Source organism: Rhipicephalus microplus, chromosome 4, assembly GCF_043290135.1.
Source record: "Rhipicephalus microplus isolate Deutch F79 chromosome 4, USDA_Rmic, whole genome shotgun sequence".
NCBI lineage: Eukaryota > Metazoa > Arthropoda > Arachnida > Ixodida > Ixodidae > Rhipicephalus > Rhipicephalus microplus.
Genome location: NC_134703.1, coordinates 55,984,542 through 56,007,093, shown reverse-complemented (window position 1 = coordinate 56,007,093; position 22,552 = coordinate 55,984,542). Strand labels below are relative to the sequence as shown.

Below are 22,552 nucleotides of genomic sequence, written 5' to 3'. Positions count from 1 at the left end.
AAATTGGTGAGTGGTAATCTGAAGGCGCTGCGTTAGAGTGCCTCGAGTGTGTTACGGAGACGAACAAGCGCATCTAGGCACGTTAGACACGAGCGCCATCTGGCAGTTATCTTCAAAAACGACGGCGTGCAGCCCGCGGAAAAAGATGCGCGCAAGTCTCGGAGGTGATAGGGTGTAGAACGCAAAGCGACGGGCATGTGCCACCACCGTGACATCGTAGCAAAACGTTGGAAACACCTTTTTTAGCATCGCGTTGCACTGTCAGCGCAGCGCGATTAAACGCTACATTCCTTAGAGTTACTTGTGTGTGCCTCTTCTAGTATAAAGGCAGACATAGAAGACATCGAAGCGTTGTTGTGGTGCCTCAGATATGCGCAATAATTGCTTTTTAATTGACAATCGCACAACTATGAACGCTAAACGTTGAGCAATATTTGTGGGCGCTGCGGATGGGGCTGGCCGTTTGGTGCCGTTTGAGGTATCGTTAGGGCGGACAAACAGGTAAATGTACAGACAGACAGGCAGACCAAAATTTTTTCGTCGAAGGTTTCCAAGAAAGACTATCGTCTTTAAAAATATATGCGAATCCGACGCTACATTTTGTAAAGGTGTTCGCATGGCTTGCTTTCGGTTTCGGTTTTCAAACGAGCGCCATCTGACAAACATTTCTGAAGTCTTAATGTGCCGATTTTCCAAACGCGGCGGATTCTGACAGTGGGAGGTCAACTGTGTGCCACGTTGACGTCATCTTTGTTGCTTTAGGTTGCTCGTTGCTCCGTGCTTGCCGTTGCAGGAAACGAGTGTTCTTGCAAAATCAGTGAAAAACGTCTGTGTCCGTGCAGATACGAAGGATTGCTTCCCCTGAGTGCTGACTCATCATTGAGAGGTATGTTTTCACTTGACATAATACCAGATAATAGCCTCATAAGCACTGCTTAGCCAGTTAAGCTCCCAATCGAACGAGTGTCGTTTGCTGATCAGTAACCGCCGATCATTTCGCATAACAACGCTGCAGCTGCTTCATTGATTTACAGTTCCTAGGAACAGTCGGTTTCTAAACGTGTTTTTGCGTCCATTATTGAAGCAGTTTTGTTAGTTTAACCTTGTGAAAAACGTTGCTATAGGCCGCCGATGTCGTGCGCTAATACTTGAAGGCTGTGTACTGTTCGCCATATTGAAGGGACTGTGTCTTATCTAGCAAAAACGTTCATTCTGTGTGGTTTGGCGCTTTCCGTTTAGCACTGTCGTCATAAAATCTAAGGCGACACGTCCTGATAGTAGTAGTATTGCCTCTGCTGTGAACTGGGTCCCTTGTATCCGCTTAGAGGAGGTCGCACTTTCTCGATCTTTCCACGGTGTTTCATCAGCGGTTCCTGCTTTGAATCAAGGCTGCACCGTCTCACTGCAGGTAACTACGGTTATCATTTATCTTCTGTTTCATTTATCAGGTACTGATTTTTTTTTCTGAGAGTCTGTCTTACGTGGCGTGATGCTTTTTGAATCGCCGGTCGTACACCAACGCTCTTGTGGGGGTAGAGCAGGCACTGAACAGCCACTTCCTCGGCGTGTCATTGCTGATTGTTTCGCCAGCTGCTTTTATATTTTTTACGTATGCGCTGATATTCCCATTGTCTGGCCGATGTAGCGGTAACGTCTCTAGAGCAAACGTGACAAAGCATAGTTTGTGCGACGCTGAGTTGGATTTCAGCGCATTCTTCATCACTCGCCTGCGGTGCGCGTAGCGCCGATTGTTTTGCTTTCGCTTCTCTGGATTTACGTTTTGTGGACATGCCGTTGAGGAACTGGGCGTGTGTGTGACCGATCACGTCACATCATTCATTGTAGACACGCGCGTATGACTCACTCAATTGTCAATCTCTCTCATTTTTTTTTTGTTTTTTTTGGTGGGCTTGGCATCGGTGTTCGTAACTCCCTTGCGCAACCTTGTCTAGCGTTTTGCGCATGAAGGGCGCGTTCAGAATCACAATAAAAAAAAAACCTATGCTAGATCGGCTAATACAAAGTAACTCTTTTTAGCATGAAATTTTCTACATTGTGGAACTTTTTAAAGGGATAGAATAAGATCGTGTCTCGAAGTTTTGTTAATCCAAGCACAGTCTGTGGGCGTTTTCTCGCTTCGCTCTTTTTCAAATAATTTATTTAGACTCTCTCTGGTGCGAATGGAAGGGCTGAAAGCAAATTCAGCTGCCTGACTGACGTCCCCATTCTTGTAAACATATAGAAACAAGAAAAAGAATTGTATGCATTAGGAAGAGACTATAACTGTTGACCATGTTGATCTGCAAAAACATCAGTAATGCAAACACACTCGACACTGACCAATGTTGGGAAGCATTGACCAAGCTTGACACGATCTATGCATGGTTGCTTTTTTCATAGTATAATTGTTGCTAAAGCTGCTGTGAACAATTTTGTTGGAAATATGGTTTCTAGAGTTTTCTAGCAGTTATACTAATAGTACAGTGTTATCACAAATGTCCTGTGAATCGAATGTGAATTCCTCTCATATATTTAAATGTACACATGCCGTCAAGAGTGCCTTACTCGTTAACTTTTGTGTGTTTTCCCCATGACTATGACACATTAAAACATTTAAACATTGCTATACTCCGTTGCTCTGTGCTTGAGGCGCATTAAAGAAGAGCATTTTTCATAAATCACGTCTTATCAAGTTTCTGCTAGCAGATGTAGGTGTCTTTCTCGTGCAACTCGGTGTCTTTCTCGTGCAAATTGCAACTCGTGATTCACGAGTTGCAATTATCTAAGATACTACGGTCTGTAGCTGTTTGAGGGAATGTAAAGAGAGGTCACAATGTCTTGCTATGTATAGACGAATGTTCTGCACTTATCACTGATGTCACAGGCCACACATACTCTCACTTTATTTAAAATGCACCCCATTTTCATGTTCCTGGCTCTTTTAAGAGCGTGCTTGTGATATCCTTTGAATTGAAACACTTGTAGCATATAAGAAATGTCTCGATATTTGCCAACTGAAACGGTATTAGAGCTCGCAACGACAGATGTGACTAAGCACTAGCCGATAGCCATGACCTTTCCTTTGACAACTGCCTGCTGTACTTGTCACTGTGCTATTGCTTAGTGAATATTTGTTTTAATAGAAGTTTATTCATCTTACTTTTGGGCCCTGTTGTTCCTGCTGTCTTTGTGCATCCTCTGTTGAACAGTGATACATTCTTTGTCAACTTCACGGGGATTCGGTGCATGGTGTATATAAGTATCCATCTTTTTCTCTTGATCAAAACAAAGGCTCTTTACAGCTCTAAAGTCTCGCAGCGACTTACAGGAATTATCAATGTTTAGATATAAAAGAGCCAAGTTATGATTACTTAAGTACTGCATATGACTAACAGGGGCATAGTTTACAGTCAGTGTAGTTGAGAATTAACTGCATTATTTTATACACACTGCTGGGGCTGTGATCGGCCCCCCAGGGTCCCTGGCAAGAAAAATTGCCATTTCTTGCCTCTAAAGTGCCATAGAAAGCCACCAACCAAGGTCGACGTAAAATATGATGATGTCGACATAGTCATGTTTTTTTAAGCAAGTAAAAATAAAGGTTGAAATGAATTAGAAAAGTAGAGGGCCTAGTAAAAATGTAATGTTGTTAACATGTGCAACAAAAAGTAACTGATTCGCAAAGAATACCACGCTAATGAAGCAGGATTAATGTCCCTATTTCAGCAAACATACATCGCATACATATAACAGGTCTTTTCTTTTGTCGACATGGATAAACACTACATTTCACTTTTTTTCCTTCTCGCAAGTTTTTACCTCAAAAGCCGACTGGGCACATTATAAGCAGTTTTATTGCAAGTTTAAAACTTTACTGAATATATGGAATGTTCACTTCACATTGGCATTAATTCTTGGAAACACGCAGTACTAGTGTTTGTCAGGGGAGGGAGCTCAGTAGCACACATGGGGCTAGTACTTCTACTTGCCATGATGACTCATTGGCTGCGACATTCGGCGACAAGTGCCAAGGTTGCAGATGTTTCTGAGGGTTTCAGTCATTCATACAATTCCGGTCAACATATATAGCTGTGGTATTTGCATTGCTGTGTTTTGGCTCACATTGGGTGGAGTACGAAAGGAGCCTTGACACTGACATAGGTTTTCTTTTTTTTTCTTGCTCCTGTTGTTTCTTTTAAGATGTCCTACTACGATGCTGAAATGGGAGGGCTTGGCAGCTCCTACGGTGGAGCATCCGCCTTTTCTGAAAAAGCCATTCGTCATGGTAAGTACATACGTCTAAACTCAGGCTAACTAAAATTTTCTCTTGGAAACCTGCTGTTAAGAAAGCCATCGATAGTGTTGAAATTGCTGCGTCAGTTGCGACAATTTGACGCAATTCCTTGTTTTTGCCCCCAGCATAGCCAAAACTGAAATTTGTTGAAATTGCACTACTGTGCCAAAATGCCTGGCCAGTGTCAAAATTTTCTCATTTGTACTCACTTAAACAAGAAATTGACCGTGTTGGCCTGCTGCAGTTCAGGCATCATCAACCAATTCAGTCCAGACGTGCTGAAAATTGCAGGTGTGCCTTGTGTTTGGCACAAGAAAACATTGTTTTGCTGCTGTTTGCTATGCTGCTCTATATAAACATTTGAAAATCAAAGCGGAAGCTGTGCGTAAAAATGTTAGCAATGTGCCTCTGGTATCCTCCAGGAGACTCCCAAATTTTGCGCATGCTGGCAGATTGCGCGGGTACTTTCATGAATTTCTTGATGAGCAGCCGTAAACTCATTTTGAAAGAAAGGATAACAGGCAACGGTCTTAAAGTTTTCTGGCCTTGTGCTATCGCATGCAGATACCTTTTTAAACCACTTTAGCCACAGTTTACTGTTGCCTTGTGAAAAGGCATGCTAACACTTGGAAGGTAGCTGTCGCAGGACACGATAGATTTTGTCCGATATTTATTTATGCACACGCACTATATGATCATGAGTACTTCCATGATCGCTGACCCCTAAAGGATTTACTGGCGCTCATTTGGAGCTATGTATGACATTTTTGTGGCCTTTAAAAGCAATAAACATAAATGTGTGCCAGTTTTCTTTTTTTCACCACTCCCACTGGCTGGTCTTTTCGAGTCTCCCAAAACTGCGAGGGTGCCAGGTCGGCATGTCGACGTCAGGGTTTGCAGCACCTGTCAAATGATTTATAACAGGCGCTACAAATTCTAATGCTGTCATTGCTCTCACTGTTGGAACATATGCAATGCAAAGTCTTGAAAATAACTAAGTACAGTTATTTCTTTGTTGTTCGTGCTGGCTGTATTACAAATGCCGGAACAGATATCTAATCATGTGGTGATTTAGGCATGTGGGATGCTTCAACCCACTACTTTTATTAAAACAGCGCTGATCACCTCCACAGTGCACGAGTTATCTCCTGTTGGAGGGTTTCAACACATTTTTGTTTTCTTTTTTTAGAATTGGCCTAGTTTGTTATGGTGTTCCAAATTTGGATTTGTATGCTACAGAAGCAACACTTTTCTGCTAAAAAAAAATTGCTCCATATCATACATGGGGTGTTGCACCCCTGTAGATAAAATAAAAAGTCATCTTTTAGATTTTAGAATATGTATATATAGTGTTTTGCTTATTTTATATGAAGATTTAAGACACTCTAGTCGTTACACCGCACACTGTAGATCCATTTTCTGTTCGTAAGCCTTGAAAAATACCTCGGAGCAGTTATTTCTTGATTGTTTGTGCTGGGTATATTAGAAATGCTGGAACAGATATCTCCTATGTGGTCTCAAGATAACGAGATCAACTACCGAGATGCAGCGTTTTGTAATGCGAAAGTTCGCAAGTCAGGTTAGGTTACGTTATCTTGAGAAGCGTTTTGAAACCGCAAGAAATGATTTCAGCTAGCAAATAGTGTTTTGTTTCGTTACAAGCACGAAACTGTAATATCATGCTCCAAAATGTGAAACTGCACAGAACGATGTCAACTAGCGAGATAATGCGTTTTGTGCACAAAGATCACATTATAAAATTCATTGATGACAGTTTCGTCTGTTTTTGCAAAAGTGTTGGGGGTACACTGTGTGTGTGACCAATGTGTGTGTGACCAATCAAACTGTGTAACCCAGCTATCTCAGATGGAGTCTGTTGAAGTCGCTTTGTAAACACTTGTCTGTATCTAACAACTATTTTGTTTTTGCAGGGTTCATCCGCAAGGTGTATGGTATACTCATGGTACAGTTGGCCATCACAGCAGGATTTATTGCACTCTTCATATTTGAGTATGTACTACGTCTGTGGTGGACAGTCTCTCCCTAGGCCCCCCCTCCTGCACACCTATGGCTCCTTGTAGTTTAATTTATGTTCACGAGTGTTGAAGATTGGGCGAGTTGGTTCGTCGTACTTGAACTGGTATAGCGCATTACGGGGAAGAAGAAACGGCCGAGCAGACCGACACAAGAGGACAGAGCGCTCTGTCCTCTTGTGTCGGTCTGCTCGGCCGTTTCTTCTTCCCCGTAATGCGCTATACCAGTTCAAGTAGTTAATTTATGTTGCCATAGGTTGCTGCTAAAAGTGCATTGTTCAGATTTCAGACCATCCAAAAGGCATTTGTTTCATAATTGCATTATGGATTCATGTTGCTCAAGCAATGGTTGAAGTTTTCCTTGACACTTCTTGCTAACATTAAGTCTACTTTTTCGTGGCTAGAGCTTATGTTTCTGTAAACATCAAAAGCTGGCAGCAAAATGTATTTTTATGAATGTACCATTGAAGGGGTACAAGAAGACTTGAGTTGGTTTGAAATTTGTAGGAGTAATCTGTTTACACGTCACCTGCTTTTATATTTTACAAGAAAGATCCCTTTTTTGCATTTATTGCTCAAGCCACAATTTACAGAACTTCAGAAATTTTTCTTTTTTAGGCAGTGTTTTAGTAGGTCGACCAGGCTAAATGTCTAGGAGGTGACCTTACAGGGCACAGTAGGTGTTATTCAGCGCACACCTGTAAGAGTGCAGGGCATCCAGTGGTCATGACAAGATGAGGTAAAAGAAAAAGAAGCGAATTACATTGCATACGGTCGGGACGTCGTGGAAGAGCACAGAATTATGTCATAGGCAGAGCGAGGTTCGACAGTTCATAGCACACAATATCTAGAAAAACCAATTTATTTTTTAAATGTATAGCAGAATTAGCTAAGATATGAAGTCACAACCACACCTTTTTTTTTTTTTTCTGACATTTTGCCCATTTATCAGTACGGCGTGAAGAATTTCAGTATATATTCATTAACCTTTGTTGTATAGGACCTGTACAAAAAGAGTTTCTAAATTCACTCACACCTTACTTTTGATCAATTGCTTTTAAAAATTGCTGGTAATGATGAGCAGGCACTGGTAAGATTTGTGTATAGCCATTGCAGGAACTATCCTATCTTTCATATGTTTTTTCATTCGTTCCAGAGTTTTTTTTTTTAATTTTTTAATTTTCATAAGTGAACCATGTTGAAGTCCCATCTTTTTTCACTCCCAGGCCAAACGTACAGTTATACACTCGGCAGCACCCGGGACTCTACATATCTGCCATGTAAGTAGAACACTAGCATGCATCTGTTCTTGGTCATGACTCAGTCATTCACAAAAGCTCAGTTACTCACACGGCCACTCTGTTGCAGGGTCATAACGTTTGTGCTCATGATTGTACTTGCCTGCTGCGAAAGTGTTCGTCGTGCGTTTCCTGTCAACTTGATTCTGCTCCTCTTGTTTGTGAGTATTTCGTGGCTCTATTGTCTAAATAATTTCCATCGAATCTTGATATTCCTTTTCTTGTTCTTGTTAGGTCATGTAGATTTAAAATGTGACAAAGTGCTGCAGAGCAAAGCCTTAAATTGCACAGATACTTTGCAAGGAAGTTGAAAGCTACCTTCAGTTTTCACTATGGGTATCTCTCGCCATATAAGCTTTCATGTTGAAGAAGAAAGCTTCATTTATGCTTCTTCTTGTGACATGTGTGCATTGCATGGATCATGTGGCACATGTGGATCTCCCAGAGAGGTGGGATGATGGCAGTGACAATAAGCAAAACCACCACGCACAGCTTTTATTTTCAGAAGTAGTCTTTCTGCATGAAAACTACTTTTGTGTGCAATCTCTGCTGGTGTAATCGATGTGGTACTGTATCTTGCTTTATGTCATTTATTGATGAGGTTATATTCCTATTTTGCTATGATTCTAATCAAGAAAGTCAGTCATCGAAAGTTATTATATAGTCCCATCTGCTTGTACACTTAGTTCATTTTTTCTTCTCTTTTTGCAGACTGTTTGTGAAGGTGTTCTGCTTGGCACAGTGTCAAGGTGAGTTTGTTGCTTGCTCTCATTAGCAGAAGTTTGCTGGCATGCACAGCTGTAAATGTCACAATTATGAGCTCACTCTTATGTGATTAACTGCATTGTCATTTATCACATGACAAAGCATTTTTTCCAGATAAATTTTTTGCTTGGAACATTTGTCCCTGCTTTGAAGTTTGGTTTTACATGAGTGGAGTTTTGTCATAGAGATGTCAAGTCGGAAGCATGACCAGTATTAGCATTCTGGTGGATGTTATATCTAAACAATTATTTGAAGATTTTGGCAATGTGTAATCTTAATTCACTACGATGACATAATAGGAGAAAACTTCCTGATGCAACTTCAATTTAAGCAAAGACTCTCAGGATTCTGGGGCCAGATGGCAGCATGTTCTGACTTTTCAGTATTAAACATATGTAATAAAAATTTATTGATTTGGTAAGCTTAATAGACAAATTAAAATTGCTCTTGCTTGCTCTTATTCTTTCAGTTTTTACGAAGTGAAAGAAGTGATGATAGCAGTTGGAATCTGCACTGTAAGTTGACCAGTATTTTTTTTTTACGTTTTGAGCTTCTCCGACCATTTTTCCTTCGATAATTTTTTATCACATTTTAATGCTTATTAGTGTTGACATTCTTTTAGAATTTGATTCCTGTTTTGTGTCGTACCGTTGCATGTTTAGCTTGTTTACTGCCAGAACTTCTTTGCCTGCAATCTATACTAGCTTGCTGACCTCGTAAAATGCTTCACATTCAAGACCTGTTTTATTTTGATCATAAATTGCTTTTTATGTTATACTAATGGCATTTGTTTGACGGGACAGTTCTTATAGAGACATGATTTTTTTTTGTTACTTGTATAGGTCGTATGCCTCGGACTGACCCTGTTTGCTTTCCAAACAAAGGTATGTGTCCGACATTTAAGAGAAAGTCTATCTTGCTTTTTGCATGCCAGCGTTATTGTCTGACATCTCATGTGACACTTATTTTCTTTCAGTGGGACTTCACTGCGATGTCTGGCATCCTGTTTGTGTGCGCCTTGGTCTTCATGTGCTTCGGCTTCGCCCTGATCTTCATCAAAGGAGATGTGAGGGCTAAGTCACTGCTTCGCGAAACTAGATGCTTCTGTCTTTTTAGCTGTTTGCCGACTCGGGTGTTTATTTTCTTTCTGCAGATTGTGCGCCTGGTTTATGCATGCATTGGAGCACTCCTCTTCTCTGTGGTGAGTTCAGATGGATGGAAAAAGAAAGTAGTGTTTCCGACAATGAATTTGGGATTCTGTTGGGTACAGACAACTCGAACTTGCTATTCTAGTTCAACTTAGGACACTTGAACATACTTAAACAAGAGAACCTTATTCAGCAGCTGTGACCACCTCAGATGTGCAGTGTAACACACTTGAGGGTCTCTTGTGTAACATTAGCGCAGAATCATTGTAATTGTTCTTGTGGTTAGAAATATATGCTGTTGGATTATATTTTTCCTCTAGGCTATTGTTTTGGCATGCCTTGCTGCAAATGTGCATTAGAAGAGAACTTACATAAAGATTAATTTTGGGGGGGGCAGGGGGGAATTCTTTATTCGGCCTACATCTTAGAGGTACAGTCTGGCCGGTACACAGGATATACTTTATAGATCACATATTAATATCGCTGAAAATACAGGGACTTGAGCGTGTCTAAATAGTGTCACATATCCTGTGTGCCAAACTGTTTTTGTAGTTAGAGCAAATAGTTAGAATTGATTAGGGTGTGCACTCATGCTTCTTTAAAAAAAAGTTGCACAAAGGCAAGCCACTATAGGGGTGGTACATGCTAAGAAAACACTATTTATGTGGTAGTGGATGCTCAGTATGTATTTAATTTTACTGCCTATTGTCTAACTTTCTTATTTTCTGCCCCACCACACACCCCACGACCCCTTTTGTGCCCATTTTTCTTCGTGACCACTTCCTTAGTACCTAGTGTTTGACACTCAGCTGATGCTTGGTGGCAACCACAAGTACTCTGTATCACCAGAGGAGTACATCTTTGCTTCACTGAGTCTCTACGTGGACATCATCAACCTGTTCCTCATGATCCTGCAGATCGTTGGTTACGCCAACAGAGACTGAACAAGCGGTTAGTTTTCTTCGTCACTGCCTGGCCCTCTTCGCTTTCCTTCTTGGCTGGCATCACACACTCTTCATTTCAATGATCGTTGCATTGCGTCGACTCTATTCACCTTTGAGGAGTGGTTGCTTGAGCTCTTTTGCATTTTTTTTTATCACGGGTTGGCACTACTGTGGAGAAGCAAAGCTGCTTTTGTTTTTGTTCTGTAAAAGCCCGCTTTTCGTCTTTTGTTGCCATCTGCTTGTCTTTTTTCGAATTCTCTGAATTCGTTCGAACTCTTTTGCCCTGCTTTTCGTTTTTCTTCTACAAATTCACATTCTCCTGCATGTTCTTCTTATTGCAACTCAGCTGCTATCATTTTTACCATGACTTGCCTCCTGCTGTATATGTAGTAATAGTATCTCTTCACTTATTTTCCTCTCTCTTCCTTCTTGCAAATCTGGGCTACTGAGCGTGAGCCTTATCTTCCTGTGTTTTTAATGCTCACAATCATTCACATATGCAAGTTTAATGTAAATTCTGCATTTCACTTGTTGCCGTAAAATGCTTAGGGAAATTATTTTATGTTCTTACACGAACAATGGGCTGAAACTGGATATGGTGGGGCTTGATAAGTCAATCGATTAGATGTTTACGACTTGAAGGTACAACTTTATCTCGGCATTGGCATCACATCTTTCAGTGCGTTTTATTTGCTTTCAAACATAATGCAAGGATTGCCAACCTCTCCTCGTCAAATATGTTGGTGCTTGGGGACAGGGCAGTCCATGTCTTGTGCAAAAAATGCGACTTGTCATTCAATCATTGGCGAATATTTTGCGAGAAACTTCAGAGTAGGCTTGTATTGGAATGCATGTCATTTGGTTTGGCGCTAGGTTTTTACTTTGTTATCTATCCTAGAGGCTGTGCAATAGATGGACAAGGTGTCGTCAAATTAGGAGTGAGTTGCTCATGGTAGCCCTTCTAATCAAACATGTCAGGCATGAGAGTATGGTGAGAAAAAGAAATTATTACCTAACGTACCCAGCAGTTCTAAATTGGCCTGTCGCAGTGGTATGGTGGATATGGTGCATGACTGCTGACCCTGAGGTCGTGGGATCTAATTCTGTCCGGAGCGGCCACATTATCGGTGGTGGCGTAAATGCTTCAGGCCCATCTACTCGCAATAAAGTGCGCATTAAGGAACCCCAGCTGGTCGAGATTTCTGGAGCCCTCCACTATTGCATCTCTGATAACGGTGTCATGGCTCTCCCACAATTAATTATTTTACTCTTGATTACCTGCACTAACACTGTCATCCTCACGAGTTCATATGTTAAGGATGTGTAATATTTATTGTAAGTCTCATGAAAAGAAGCTATCTTCAACAGTATAGTATGTGTTGGGAGAGTAACATTTGCTTGCATTTGTTCCAGTGAGGGAAGCTAGTAAAGCCTCAAAACATAACCCAGCAACAAAACTGTTGCAAAAGATACAGATTTGTGAACTCATTCTGTCAATGTTCTGGTTTTAATTTTGTTTTGTGCTTTTCTACGCAGTACCTCATCTTTGACACGCAGCTTTTGGTTGGCGGGCGGCACAAGTTTGCCATCACACCCGAAGAATACATCTTTGCAGCCCTGACACTCTACGTGGACGTCATCATGCTCTTTCTCTACATCCTGGAAATTGTGAGCCGTGCCAGCGGCGACAGGCGTGGTTCGTCGAGCTACGTCTGACATTGTTTTCGTTGGCTCCTGCCTTGTGGGCTTTCTCCTTTACATTCCCATGCTGAGCGAGTGGCTGTCACCGTTTATGGTATGATGCTGCACACACCGATGCCCTTCCTTTACAGACTTGTTGTGAAAAAATACTGTTTGTGTTTCTTTTTTCATTTTTTGTGTCTTTCAAGCTATAAAGCATCTTGCATCTTTGCCCTGCTACTCATGCAATTGTGTACAGGTGGCTTGATGTACAGAGCAGAGGTTCAGTGTTTAACGTTACCATCAGTCAATCTTGCGAGCAATGTGCTAGCGTTTCACTTTTGCTTGGATCATTATAAAGCCAGTGTTTGAAAGCTGAACTTATTGATGGTGTTATAGTAAGGCAAATGTCAACATGAGACTAACTGGCCCTACTCTCGCCATGTGCATGCATCAAATCAAAAACCAGCAAGCTGTATTTATTTGTTTTGGCTAATTTACCTCTTGTTTTGTAGCACATTTTATTATCAATTGCAGCTAATTGTGGTAGGCCCACCTAGTTGGAACAGTAAAATAAAATGCTGACCTCTTTTTTTTATAGGCTTTTAGGCAATTGTTTCAGAAAGTACCGGCATTTTGTATTGTTGGTCTAGGGGCCTTATCAACTGTTTCGTTGTAAGTGTATGTGCATAGCTTTATTTTTTTTATGCATGGCTTATTATTTATAATAATGGCGAAGTTGATATTTCCTCGTTTTTAGACTGCATGAGTTTAGATTACAAGTACCAAGTTTGCTTGAAATTCTTCTGAACATTCAGTTCCTGATGATCTCGGGTATGTACAGTGTGATAGCTTAAACTTATTGTTGAATAAAGCAAGCTTGTAATAATATGAGCTTGCGTGCTGTGGAGGGGCTCATAGTTTCTTTATCGGAATGGAACTTTATGAAGAGACAGTAATTCTTTGTTTTGCATATCATGTTTACTTACAGGTGTTGGGTTATATCATAGCAGTCTCTGAACAACAGTGTAAATATTAATGCCCCTGTATAACAGATAATAGTGCACAGTATGAAGATTTAGTGTAAAAGGGACACTACTTGGAATTGGGTCATAATCTTGGAGAACATCTTGGGAATGCGTGTGAAAGAGGAATGGCAGTGCCATGTTGGAATTCCCATGCTCACACTCATTCTTAAAAGATACGGAACACTTGACTGCTCATAAGTGGTCTACATTTCTGTTGCAAATGACATAAGCATGAGCCTTGACAAATTGTATACAGCCAAAATTTTTCTTCACCCTTGGAATGGGTACAAAATTACATTTGGCTCCTTGTGATACCATAGACTTCGAGAGTATCCGGCTGTATCCTGTTAGTGATCAATCATACAACAATAAATTATGTTTGAGAGGGTTCTCAAGTGAACATTTTCATCAAGAGGGCTTGCAAGGGAAAATATGCCTCCATATGACCATGATGTTGCAATCATTTTGTCAGGGTAACTGCTTTGGCAGGAACTTAAGGAAAGAAGTGTGGCTTTAAATTTTATTATTTACAATTTATTTTGCTGCCAAAAAATTCTGGAGTTCCCTATGATTAGTCATTTGTCTGTACTGCTTAGCTTATTCTTTTTACTGTTTCTTTAATTTTAGTGTCATGGTACGCAATGTGTTGTACTAGTAATAAACATCAGAAAGTCAGTTTGCTAACTAGAGGATATTTTCTGAATCTAAAGAGGTACTCTACTTTGGTCTGCACCACAGGTTGTAGACCTTGGAATTGGTCTGTATCTGCCATTGGCTCTTTGTGCTATACCCGTCATGTATATCGATCAAACATAACAGTTCTGTGGAGTGTTTTAGCAAAGGTGCAGCCCGCTACTCGTCTCTTACTGTGTAGAAAGATGTGTTTTTATTGTAAATTTGTTGTTTTTCTTTAACATCTACCAGCATTGAGTAAAACTTTGGAATCCTTTGGAATTTAATTTTTATACAAAGTGCTTTCTGTGGCACCAGGGCAGCAATAAGCACAACTTTGCAACTTTTTATTGTTCATGGAAACCCGAGAGCCTTAATCTGCATAGCAAATGTATTCTCTATTTAAATAATTGACCTCTCAGCTTTATTTAGAAGTCGGCCATTTGATTATGAGGCTTTGTACATTTCTCTGAGTGTTTCTTTTTTTCTCACAATTAGACACTCTTTGGCATGTAATGCCCATGTTTCTCTAACTAACAGAAGCAACTGGAAGTGGCCCAGAGAGAGGTGTTTTCTTTTTCTTTTCTAGTTCGCGTTTTCCGATTCGCAATAGGGCGAGTGCACCGTTTTTCGAAGCTAATCGTCTAGTCACCCCTATATACATACCTGGTCGCCTTGTATACCATAATAATATTAGAGGTGCCACAAGATGACTGTCTAACAGATCCGTGTGAATAATGCATTTCTTCTGTGCTGCTACTGAAAATGAGCTCCTAGCTTCCTGTTGCAAGCGCTGAACATAACTGGGCTGTGCCTAAGCAACAGGAAATATCCGTGGCACGTGAAATCTTGTGCATGTCTACTACTTACTTGGTGCTTGTTGTTCTCTCGTGACAAGCGTCAGACAAGCAGCTGTGTGATATAGCCAGGTTGCTTTGCTCTGCCCAATGCGGAGCTTGTGTGTAGGTCAATGTAGCCCAGACAATGTTCTTTTTAACTTTGGAGTCCCATGTTCATATTCTGTACATAACTTTTTTTTATGGATAACATGTATATGCACCTCTTTGTGTTGACAGCTGGTAGATCAATGTAGTCACCTTCATCCAACTGTTGTGGTCGCAGCTCCAATTTACACAGTTGTAGCTCAGTCGGTGTATTGTGTGGCTGGCAAATAAAGATTCTACATGAACTGTTTATGATGATGTGCTCATTTTCATTCGTGCCACAATGCTGGGTGTTGCCTAGTTGATCCCCATCTGCATATTACTATTTTTGCGACTGATATTCACCTGCATACATTGTCTATGTATCTGGCCAACGGAGTGCTACTCATATGCTGAATTGCTGACTGCGAGTGCAGGTGTTGGTGAAAATGAGACCTTTTAACCTCGCTTTTTCCCATTCGCTCAGTTGGTAGTGTGCAAGCTAGGATTAAGGCTGGGTGTTGTACTGTGGCTCGGTGCACTGGTACATACAGAAAGGAGAGCAAGGGAGGAGGGCAACCTTCGAACCTGCTGGAGAGGAAAGACTACCTTCCATCCATACAGTTGTATGTGCACTTCTAAATGGTTTTATTTAATAATACTACACTTATGCATACATGTGAGCATGCCTAAAACAAGTAGCCATCCCGTAAGTTCGGGGCTCTTCATGTGTCTGCTGCTTCCAACTAAACATATGCTTGGAAAGCTACTGTTCGAAGCTACTTCAGCACTTCCTCAACTGGATGTAGTGTGCTATACCCCGCTCTGTGTATCCACTCTTTAACTGAGCGTAGTGACACCATCCATGTCTGTCTGTCAAAATACTTCGGCTATGTTTGAATTAAACATGCATATCTACACAGAAATAGGTGTTACGCAATCCATTCAAATTAAGTATGCTGAGCTAATCGAGGATGTCCTTTTTTGCACTCCAGGTAAGGTTGATAATGGCAACATGGTGTCGATGGTTTGCCTTGGCAATTGTGGAGAATGTGGTTTTGCCTCTGTAAGATAAAAGCAAACACAAGTTAGCCAAAAGGTTGACAGCAGGCTACATTTGATACATACATTTGATGAAATAATACAAGTAGTACTTTTTATGTGCTACTGAGTGTCGCATGCTTTCAAAAAATGTAGCTTCTCGTTTTTTGTTTTGCATGCATGTGTTTTTCAGCGGGCCAAGGAAACTAGACCAACAATATGCTTCAGTTCACAAAAACAATTCACGAGGTGCCATGCTGCTAGTAAAGATCATAGCATCACAAATCTAAATAATTATTTATTGTGTAACTGGCATAGTTCATCAGATTCCCGCAAGGGCTGGCAGAGAGGAAGTTTCGGAATTTTAGGGTACACATGCATGATGAGGGCTCATCATAGGTAGCACACCTTCTGTAACTTTACAGCCAGTTCCTTTGTATATCATAATAAAATACGTTGTGGGACGAGTTGGTGCATGTTTAAACATAAAATGCGAGTGCAAAAAAACAAGTAGACAGGATAGAATTGTCCATCCTCTCTACTTGTTTTGTGTGCCTCGTCGTATTTTTTGTGCTCAACTTTTATGTTTAGACCTTCGTATATCTTTATTGCCCCGAACGTTTTGTAGTTACTGTATTATTAGATGCAAAAAACTTCAAATCAAGGTAGCTTTTCGCAATTTCGCATGAGGTTTTGCCATACATCTTGAAACATACAATTTTTAAACTTAAAGGGACACAAAAAAGGGCAATAAGCTCAAGGTATGGAAGTTTTGTTATCGTATGGTAACTTAAGCCCAACTTAGTCCAAATCAGGAGGTTGTGGTTCAAAATTAATCAATTTAGCACCATAATTAGCAGTATGCAAAATAGAATGTGAATTCCACGTTCATATTTATGTACACAGTCTGTTTTTGTCATTTGGGACCAGTGGGAAAAGCCACTGCTGTGGATGAATGCAAGAATGAAATGTAGAGCAAGCTTGGAGAAGATTCAAACATTCACTTTTAGTAATTATTTACGGCTCGTACAGTTAACCCGATCTTACAAAGTTTCCGACTTCAGATGCCCATAGGGGTTTGTGTTGTCGTCGTCCCGAATTACCGAATTTAACTTTGCACCAAATCCGACTTAACGAAGCTTTTTCTTGGAACAGGTTAGTAAAAATTGCACATCATCTCCCCTACGGGCAATCGTGGTGGAATGTGAAATCATCTCGGGGGGAGGAATCGCATTGAGTTTGCGTTTCTCTTATGTGACTTTTTAAACGGTGGTTATCGAGGCATTTTAATTACCGCTTGCCGAGCCTTTCTCTACTACACGGCAGTGGCGCTGCCGCTTGCAATTAGCGACGACGTTGACGCTGTTCATGGCATTTCGCACACCGTTTCACAGAGGGAGAATGACGGAATCAAGGTGAACGCGCGTTTTCGCAGCTTCGATATTCGCTTGCCGGCGTTGCCGTTTACGTTCAGCTTCGCGAGTGTACATAGCGTCGTTGCGAAGGAGAGGGCAAAAGGAGCGAGCGAGCGCCGCATTATATACTGGCGCACAGCTGTGGCGGAAAGAAAGAAACGGGAGAGAAGAAAAGCGGAGGAAGAAGCGTTCACGCCTCTTCCACGCCACCTCCTCGTGCTCACGCGAGGAGAGGGGAGAGTTCGTGCATGCGCAGTATGGGTGCAGACGCCGCAAAACGGACACTGCCCCGAGCATAAGGTGCTTTTGCATCTAAGAAAATCGCAGCATATCCACGGAGTGAATCATGATGAATGGGGCGAAGCGTCCGTCTGTTCGTTCTTGCTTCCGTCCCTCCGTGCGACCGTCCGTCTGTCTATCCGTCCATGCGTCCGTGCATCTAGTGAACACTTCAAGTACCGCCATCTCACATCTTTCCATCATATATTCATCATATACAAGTACCGCCATTCAGTGGACATTCTAAGAACTAAACGAGAGGTGGCTACCTACTATTCTACTACTACTACTATACTACTACTACTACATGCTACATAGACGGGTTTTCCTTCGAGCTTGCACTGCGAATCTATATCACGTGCGTTGAAACAACTAGCCGCACTAGTCGTGGCCCTGCAGGTATTATTCTGGCGAGGCCACACACCGCGCCTATGCGCGAAACAATGGTCCCAGCAGTCAGTAGCGTTCAAACGTATTGCATTGGGGCTAGAGGTGCTGTGATTTATTGTCTTTCTGTATGCCTTCAACGGAACACTACTGGGCTCTCTTTGGTTTTGGTGCTTTATGCATGATATGGTTCGTCTCCTCGCGAGTTCATTACTTACGCAATCACTGCCTTAGTACTTTCCGCCTTATCGGCTACCTGGTCTGAAAAGCACGCACACGGTGTCGTGGGAACATGTAGAGCCGCCACGCGTACCTTTTTTCGTTGAGGCGTGGGTTAGCGGAAAATAAGATGCAGCGTTAGCTTTCGGGTGTCGCTACACGTTACAATTGTAGATTTTGAAGGACTGGAAAGAATGACTTTCTCAATTTTACGAACTGCTCGAATTAACAAAATAATTCAAGCCTTGCTATTATTTCGTTAAATAGACTAACTGTGTATACGTACACACGCATAATTATTCTGTGCATCAATGTGAGCTTGCCGACGTCTCAGAATCCCTAGAGTTATAGTCTCCGTATATACGTACCTTGATCGTTGCGACACAACAGCTCATGTTGCTGTGTTCCTTGTCCTCATGCCATCTTGTATCACCGATGTGACATTCCGCCTGATGGTGTCGAGGAAGCCGGTGAAGCGATCTGCGAACACCAACCGCAATGACGTGCCCATGTGAATGCGCGTATGTCACAATGCCCATTGTTGATGTCGCGTTATCAAGAGGTTCTGCAGTGCTGTATTGCTTATCGGCAAAATCTTGCGAAGGATTGGCACCGTGAGGACGAAATATAATGAATGCTCAGTGCAGCGGAGCTTGGATGACAGTGACAGTGAAGAGAGTGAGAGGATGAGCTAAACTTTTTTCAATGACGGCTCTCTGGATGCCGCCATAATCCCGTTTGGGCTGTCCGCTGGAAATGCGCTGCCGAGGCAGCACAGCCAGTGTGCGTCAGCCTTTGTACTTTCGACCGTACCACAGTGCAGAAAGGTAGGTGCTCCCGCTCTCCGTTGGAAACGCCACAGCGCTTAAGTTGGCATTGTGTGTGACAATGGGACCAATCACAAGTCATACTAATATCGATTTCGTCTTTTAAAATGTGCGCATGAGTTGGCACTATAAGTTACTGTGCGATGGTTAAACGACCTTTCCGTGGATTCGCGAATGGCTTACTCATGGCGCCGGAGATGTCGTCGGACATGCGGCCGATCACCATGTTGAAGGCCTGCTCCACGTTGCCGTCCAGCGTTTTGTTGAGAATCCCCTGCCAGAAACGAGTGTCGATCAAGCCTCCGCCCGGCTGGTCCTGACGCTGGAGCGCACTCCGGGCACGAACATCGGCGACGAGCACCGCAGACAGCAGTGTCAGCAGCAAAAGCAGAGCACAGGACTTTCCCTTCCCGTTGGAGACCATGGTCGACGATTCACTGAGCCTGCGCAGATGTAACAGCCCCTTTACGTTCATCATGACTACTTTAGAAGGTTACTTAGTTTTTGTAGAAACCATGGGTGTACATATCACGCACGTTTGCCCACTTTGTCTCGGTCGCACCAAGAGAACGTATATTTATACGTCTAATTTATGTGCGCACCGTGAAATCGAACGTACACATGTTTGTGCACATACGCTCCGTAAACAAATGGGTTGCTGGAACGTCTCTAAGTATAGGGGGTGTTCTATTTACGGGGGGGCTATCCTTCAATGAAGATGCCTTAGTGTGAACGCATGCATGTCTGTATCAGGCCCATAGCTAGACAAGGCGCCCAAATGCCCGCCCACGGAATTTAGATGAAGGGGTGGGTTTTATCGAAAGTAATTAAGATAGGCGTTTTTCAGCGACTGCCCTATCCCCCCCCCCCCTTGAAGAAAGTTTGTACGGGCCATTGTTTGTACGTAAGTATGTATGTATGTACGCAATCAATATTCAATGTACCATTCACGTCGCGTTAATTGCAGCCAGTGGTGTAGCAAGAAGGTGACAGACCGGGCCGCGCCCCCACCCTCCGAACGTTTTTCGCGCCATAGCAGACGTAACACAATATGACACTCCACCAGATCCGCCCGCCGGAGCCCCACTTCAAAGATCCCGGCTGCGGCGGCTGCATTTCCGATGGAGGCGGAAATGTTGTAGGCCCGTGTGCTCAGATTTGGGTGCACGTTAAAGAACCCCAGGTGGTCTAAATTTCCGGAGCCCTCCACTACGGCGTCTCTCATAATCATATAGTGGTTTTGGGACGTTAAACCCCACATATCAATCAATCAAAGCCCCACTTCAAATCAAAGCAGTGACTTCCCCGCACCCTCCCCCCCCCCCCCCAAAAAAAAAAAAATCTGCCTACGCCCCTAAATGCAGCAGAGTGACTTTCTGTTAATCAATGGACAAATTGTGTGGTTATCTGACAACTTCGGCTTTCTTCCGACTTTAATAACGCGTAACCATTCCCTAAATATCAGCCAACAGTGCGCTGAAATGCAAGCACGGCATTGTTTTACTGCAACACTGTAATACGAAGTGTACACAGACACATGTACAAACGTGCGTGCGCGTGTGTGTTTGTGTGTGTGTGTGAGAGAGAGAGCCAACGATGACAAGTAGGCGTCAAATATTTTGCTTCTGTGAACTGCGCAACGTGAAACGAGCAATGATATGTCACGTGTATACACATTGCGTTTTGAAAATACGCAGAATTTCAATTTATTCTGCACGTTCGTCGCATCACCTGTGTTTTTAACGCAGAACAGAGGCGTCTGATACAAGAACAAAGGAGAGGGGGAGAACCACATCTTTTAGAACATGAGCATATTGAACATGGGGGTTCTTCAAAAGTTCCCAACATTAGCAGTTCTTTTCGGGTACTTCATCATTAAATCATGCCCTCATCATTAAATGTCCTAGCCAGGTGACTCCGTCTAATTGTCCTGAGCCTCGTAGCAAGTGAAGAGAATCCACGCGTGAAAACGAGCAGATGTTTCACGACAACGATAAGCAAATAGCGTATTGTCGCTAACGCGTATACACTTGTATTAAACATTCATTTTGGTGTCTCTTCCAGCTCGCGCGACGTTTAAATCTACTGCGTTAGTGTAGTTATTGTACCCGATGAATCATTTCTTTTTTTTTTTTAAGTTTCGCGCAATTTCATGGGAATTGCGTATATTCTTACGAAATTCTGCGGCAGTGCAGTTCGTGCAGCCTGCGCATCTCAAAGATTAATTGGACTAGGATGGAGAACAGGCCGAGGATCAGCCCTAACTTTTTGCTGGCTGCTCTGAAAATTCCCCTTCACAATCTATAAGCAAGTGTACATTATACATCTTTGTTTGTTTGCGAAAACCAATGCAGTTTTAGATTTTATTCTATGGTGTTGTCGAAAACTAATATCGCTATACGTTTCTTTCTATCCCGGCTGCGGCGGCTGCATTTCCGATGGAGGCGGAAATGTTGTAGGCCCGTGTGCTCAGATTTGGGTGCACGTTAAAGAACCCCAGGTGGTCGAAATTTCCGGAGCCCTCCACTACGGCGTCTCTCATAATCATATGGTGGTTTTGGGACGTTAAACCCCACAAATCAATCAATCAATTGTTTCTTTCTCCCTATCTCCTCTTTCTTTATTGGCATCATAATGGCAATAAGTAATTTTGAAAATTTTTCTTCGTACATTTTTGTTAATAGAGTTCCCGTATAACTACATGGCCGTTACCTTCGTTTTCGTTTACTTTCCGATGTCATACAATTTTCCTTTTAACAGCAGTATCGACCAAAACGTCACCGTAGTCTGACGTCATGGTGATTTGATACGGAAATTTTGAAGGGGCAGCGCTGCGTGTCGCTTCTTCAAATGTCCTTTCTGACATGCCTTATATCTGCTACGGACTGTACGTTTTATTTTTTAAAGATTATTGTTTAATGTATCTGAGTGGCGGAACATGCGACCGACATGAGTTTTTTTTTTTTTTTATCTATAAGTAGCGTCGCTTTTAATTTTTTTTCTTCCGCATTTCTGCAACGCGTGTGAAACGACAAAAAAAAGCGTAAATAAATATGGCGCTCGTTAATTTCGATGATGCAATGCGTATTCAGGTGACATGCGGTCCGTGGAGTGCACGTCGTGCTACCAAATATACGTACAAAAGAGCAAGGCAACTCACCTGATGCAGGGAGTGGCGTCTGCCTGCCCGCGTATCGCGACAACAATAGCACACGCTCAGATCGAATCTCGAACGCTGGTCGGATGCGCGTCCCTTTATACGCCGGTTCGTATACAAAGATGAGCCAGCACGCTTCATTGAATCTCTAGCTGTCGCAGTGACTCTCCCACGCGAGAGAGCGTCGCGCCCCAAGGACAAAGTCTCGGGTTCGCTTGGAACGTCGATGAATGCGTCAGCACGCACTTCCTCGCTCTCACTCAGGCCCGTTTCCTCCGAGACAAGGCTCCTGTCGTTGTTTGACATCTTGTGTTTACTTTCCTCGAAAAGGGAGGGCAAACACGAATGCGGCTGTAAGCGCGCACGTCCAAAGTCCGGCAGCAATGAGTGTGCCAACCACGCAGCCGTGACGAGTTCCTCGGCAGTATATACAACCACGACA

General features: G+C 42.5%; 2 protein-coding genes across 3 annotated transcripts; one reads left to right on the top strand and one right to left on the bottom strand.

Annotated features, from left to right (window-relative positions):
* The first annotated feature begins 746 nt into the window (after positions 1–746).
* Lfg (Glutamate NMDA receptor-associated protein 1 lifeguard) lies at positions 747–12,212 on the top strand. Of its 2 annotated transcripts, none has more exons than XM_075892789.1 (12): positions 747–886; positions 4,201–4,285; positions 6,226–6,304; positions 7,554–7,607; positions 7,696–7,786; positions 8,337–8,374; positions 8,860–8,905; positions 9,233–9,274; positions 9,367–9,456; positions 9,544–9,591; positions 10,327–10,489; positions 12,019–12,212. In XM_075892789.1, the coding sequence occupies exons 2-11, from the start codon at positions 4,201–4,203 to the stop codon at positions 10,480–10,482; spliced, it is 729 nt and encodes a 242-aa protein (XP_075748904.1). In that variant the 5' UTR covers positions 747–886; the 3' UTR covers positions 10,483–10,489; positions 12,019–12,212. The 2 variants fall into 2 exon arrangements, with proteins under 2 accessions (XP_075748904.1, XP_075748905.1); XM_075892790.1 differs by lacking the exon at positions 747–886 and adding an exon at positions 1,255–1,408.
* A 3,197-nt stretch (positions 12,213–15,409) lies between these two features.
* Positions 15,410–22,271, bottom strand: LOC142814275 (uncharacterized). The gene is made up of 4 exons (XM_075892791.1): positions 22,114–22,271; positions 19,137–19,396; positions 18,495–18,606; positions 15,410–15,849 (listed from the first exon to the last, which is right to left on the bottom strand). The coding sequence occupies exons 2-3, from the start codon at positions 19,375–19,377 to the stop codon at positions 18,518–18,520; spliced, it is 330 nt and encodes a 109-aa protein (XP_075748906.1). The 5' UTR covers positions 19,378–19,396; positions 22,114–22,271; the 3' UTR covers positions 15,410–15,849; positions 18,495–18,517.
* Between the last annotated feature and the right edge of the window lie 281 nt (positions 22,272–22,552).

What these genes read in the sequence shown, in the direction of transcription:
- Lfg (XM_075892789.1), top strand. Translation starts at nt 4,201, where the DNA reads ATGTCCTACTACGATGCTGAAATGGGAGGGCTTGGCAGCTCCTACGGT. An exon ending in TGATTCTGCTCCTCTTGTTT is followed by an intron (nt 7,787 to 8,336) that starts GTGAGTATTTCG and finishes CTCTTTTTGCAG; the next exon opens with ACTGTTTGTGAAGGTGTTCT. An exon ending in GAGCACTCCTCTTCTCTGTG is followed by an intron (nt 9,592 to 10,326) that starts GTGAGTTCAGAT and finishes CCACTTCCTTAG; the next exon opens with TACCTAGTGTTTGACACTCA.
- LOC142814275 (XM_075892791.1), bottom strand. Translation starts at nt 19,377, where the DNA reads ATGGTCTCCAACGGGAAGGGAAAGTCCTGTGCTCTGCTTTTGCTGCTG. An exon ending in CGACATCTCCGGCGCCATGA is followed by an intron (nt 18,607 to 19,136) that starts GTAAGCCATTCG and finishes TGGTGTTCGCAG; the next exon opens with ATCGCTTCACCGGCTTCCTC.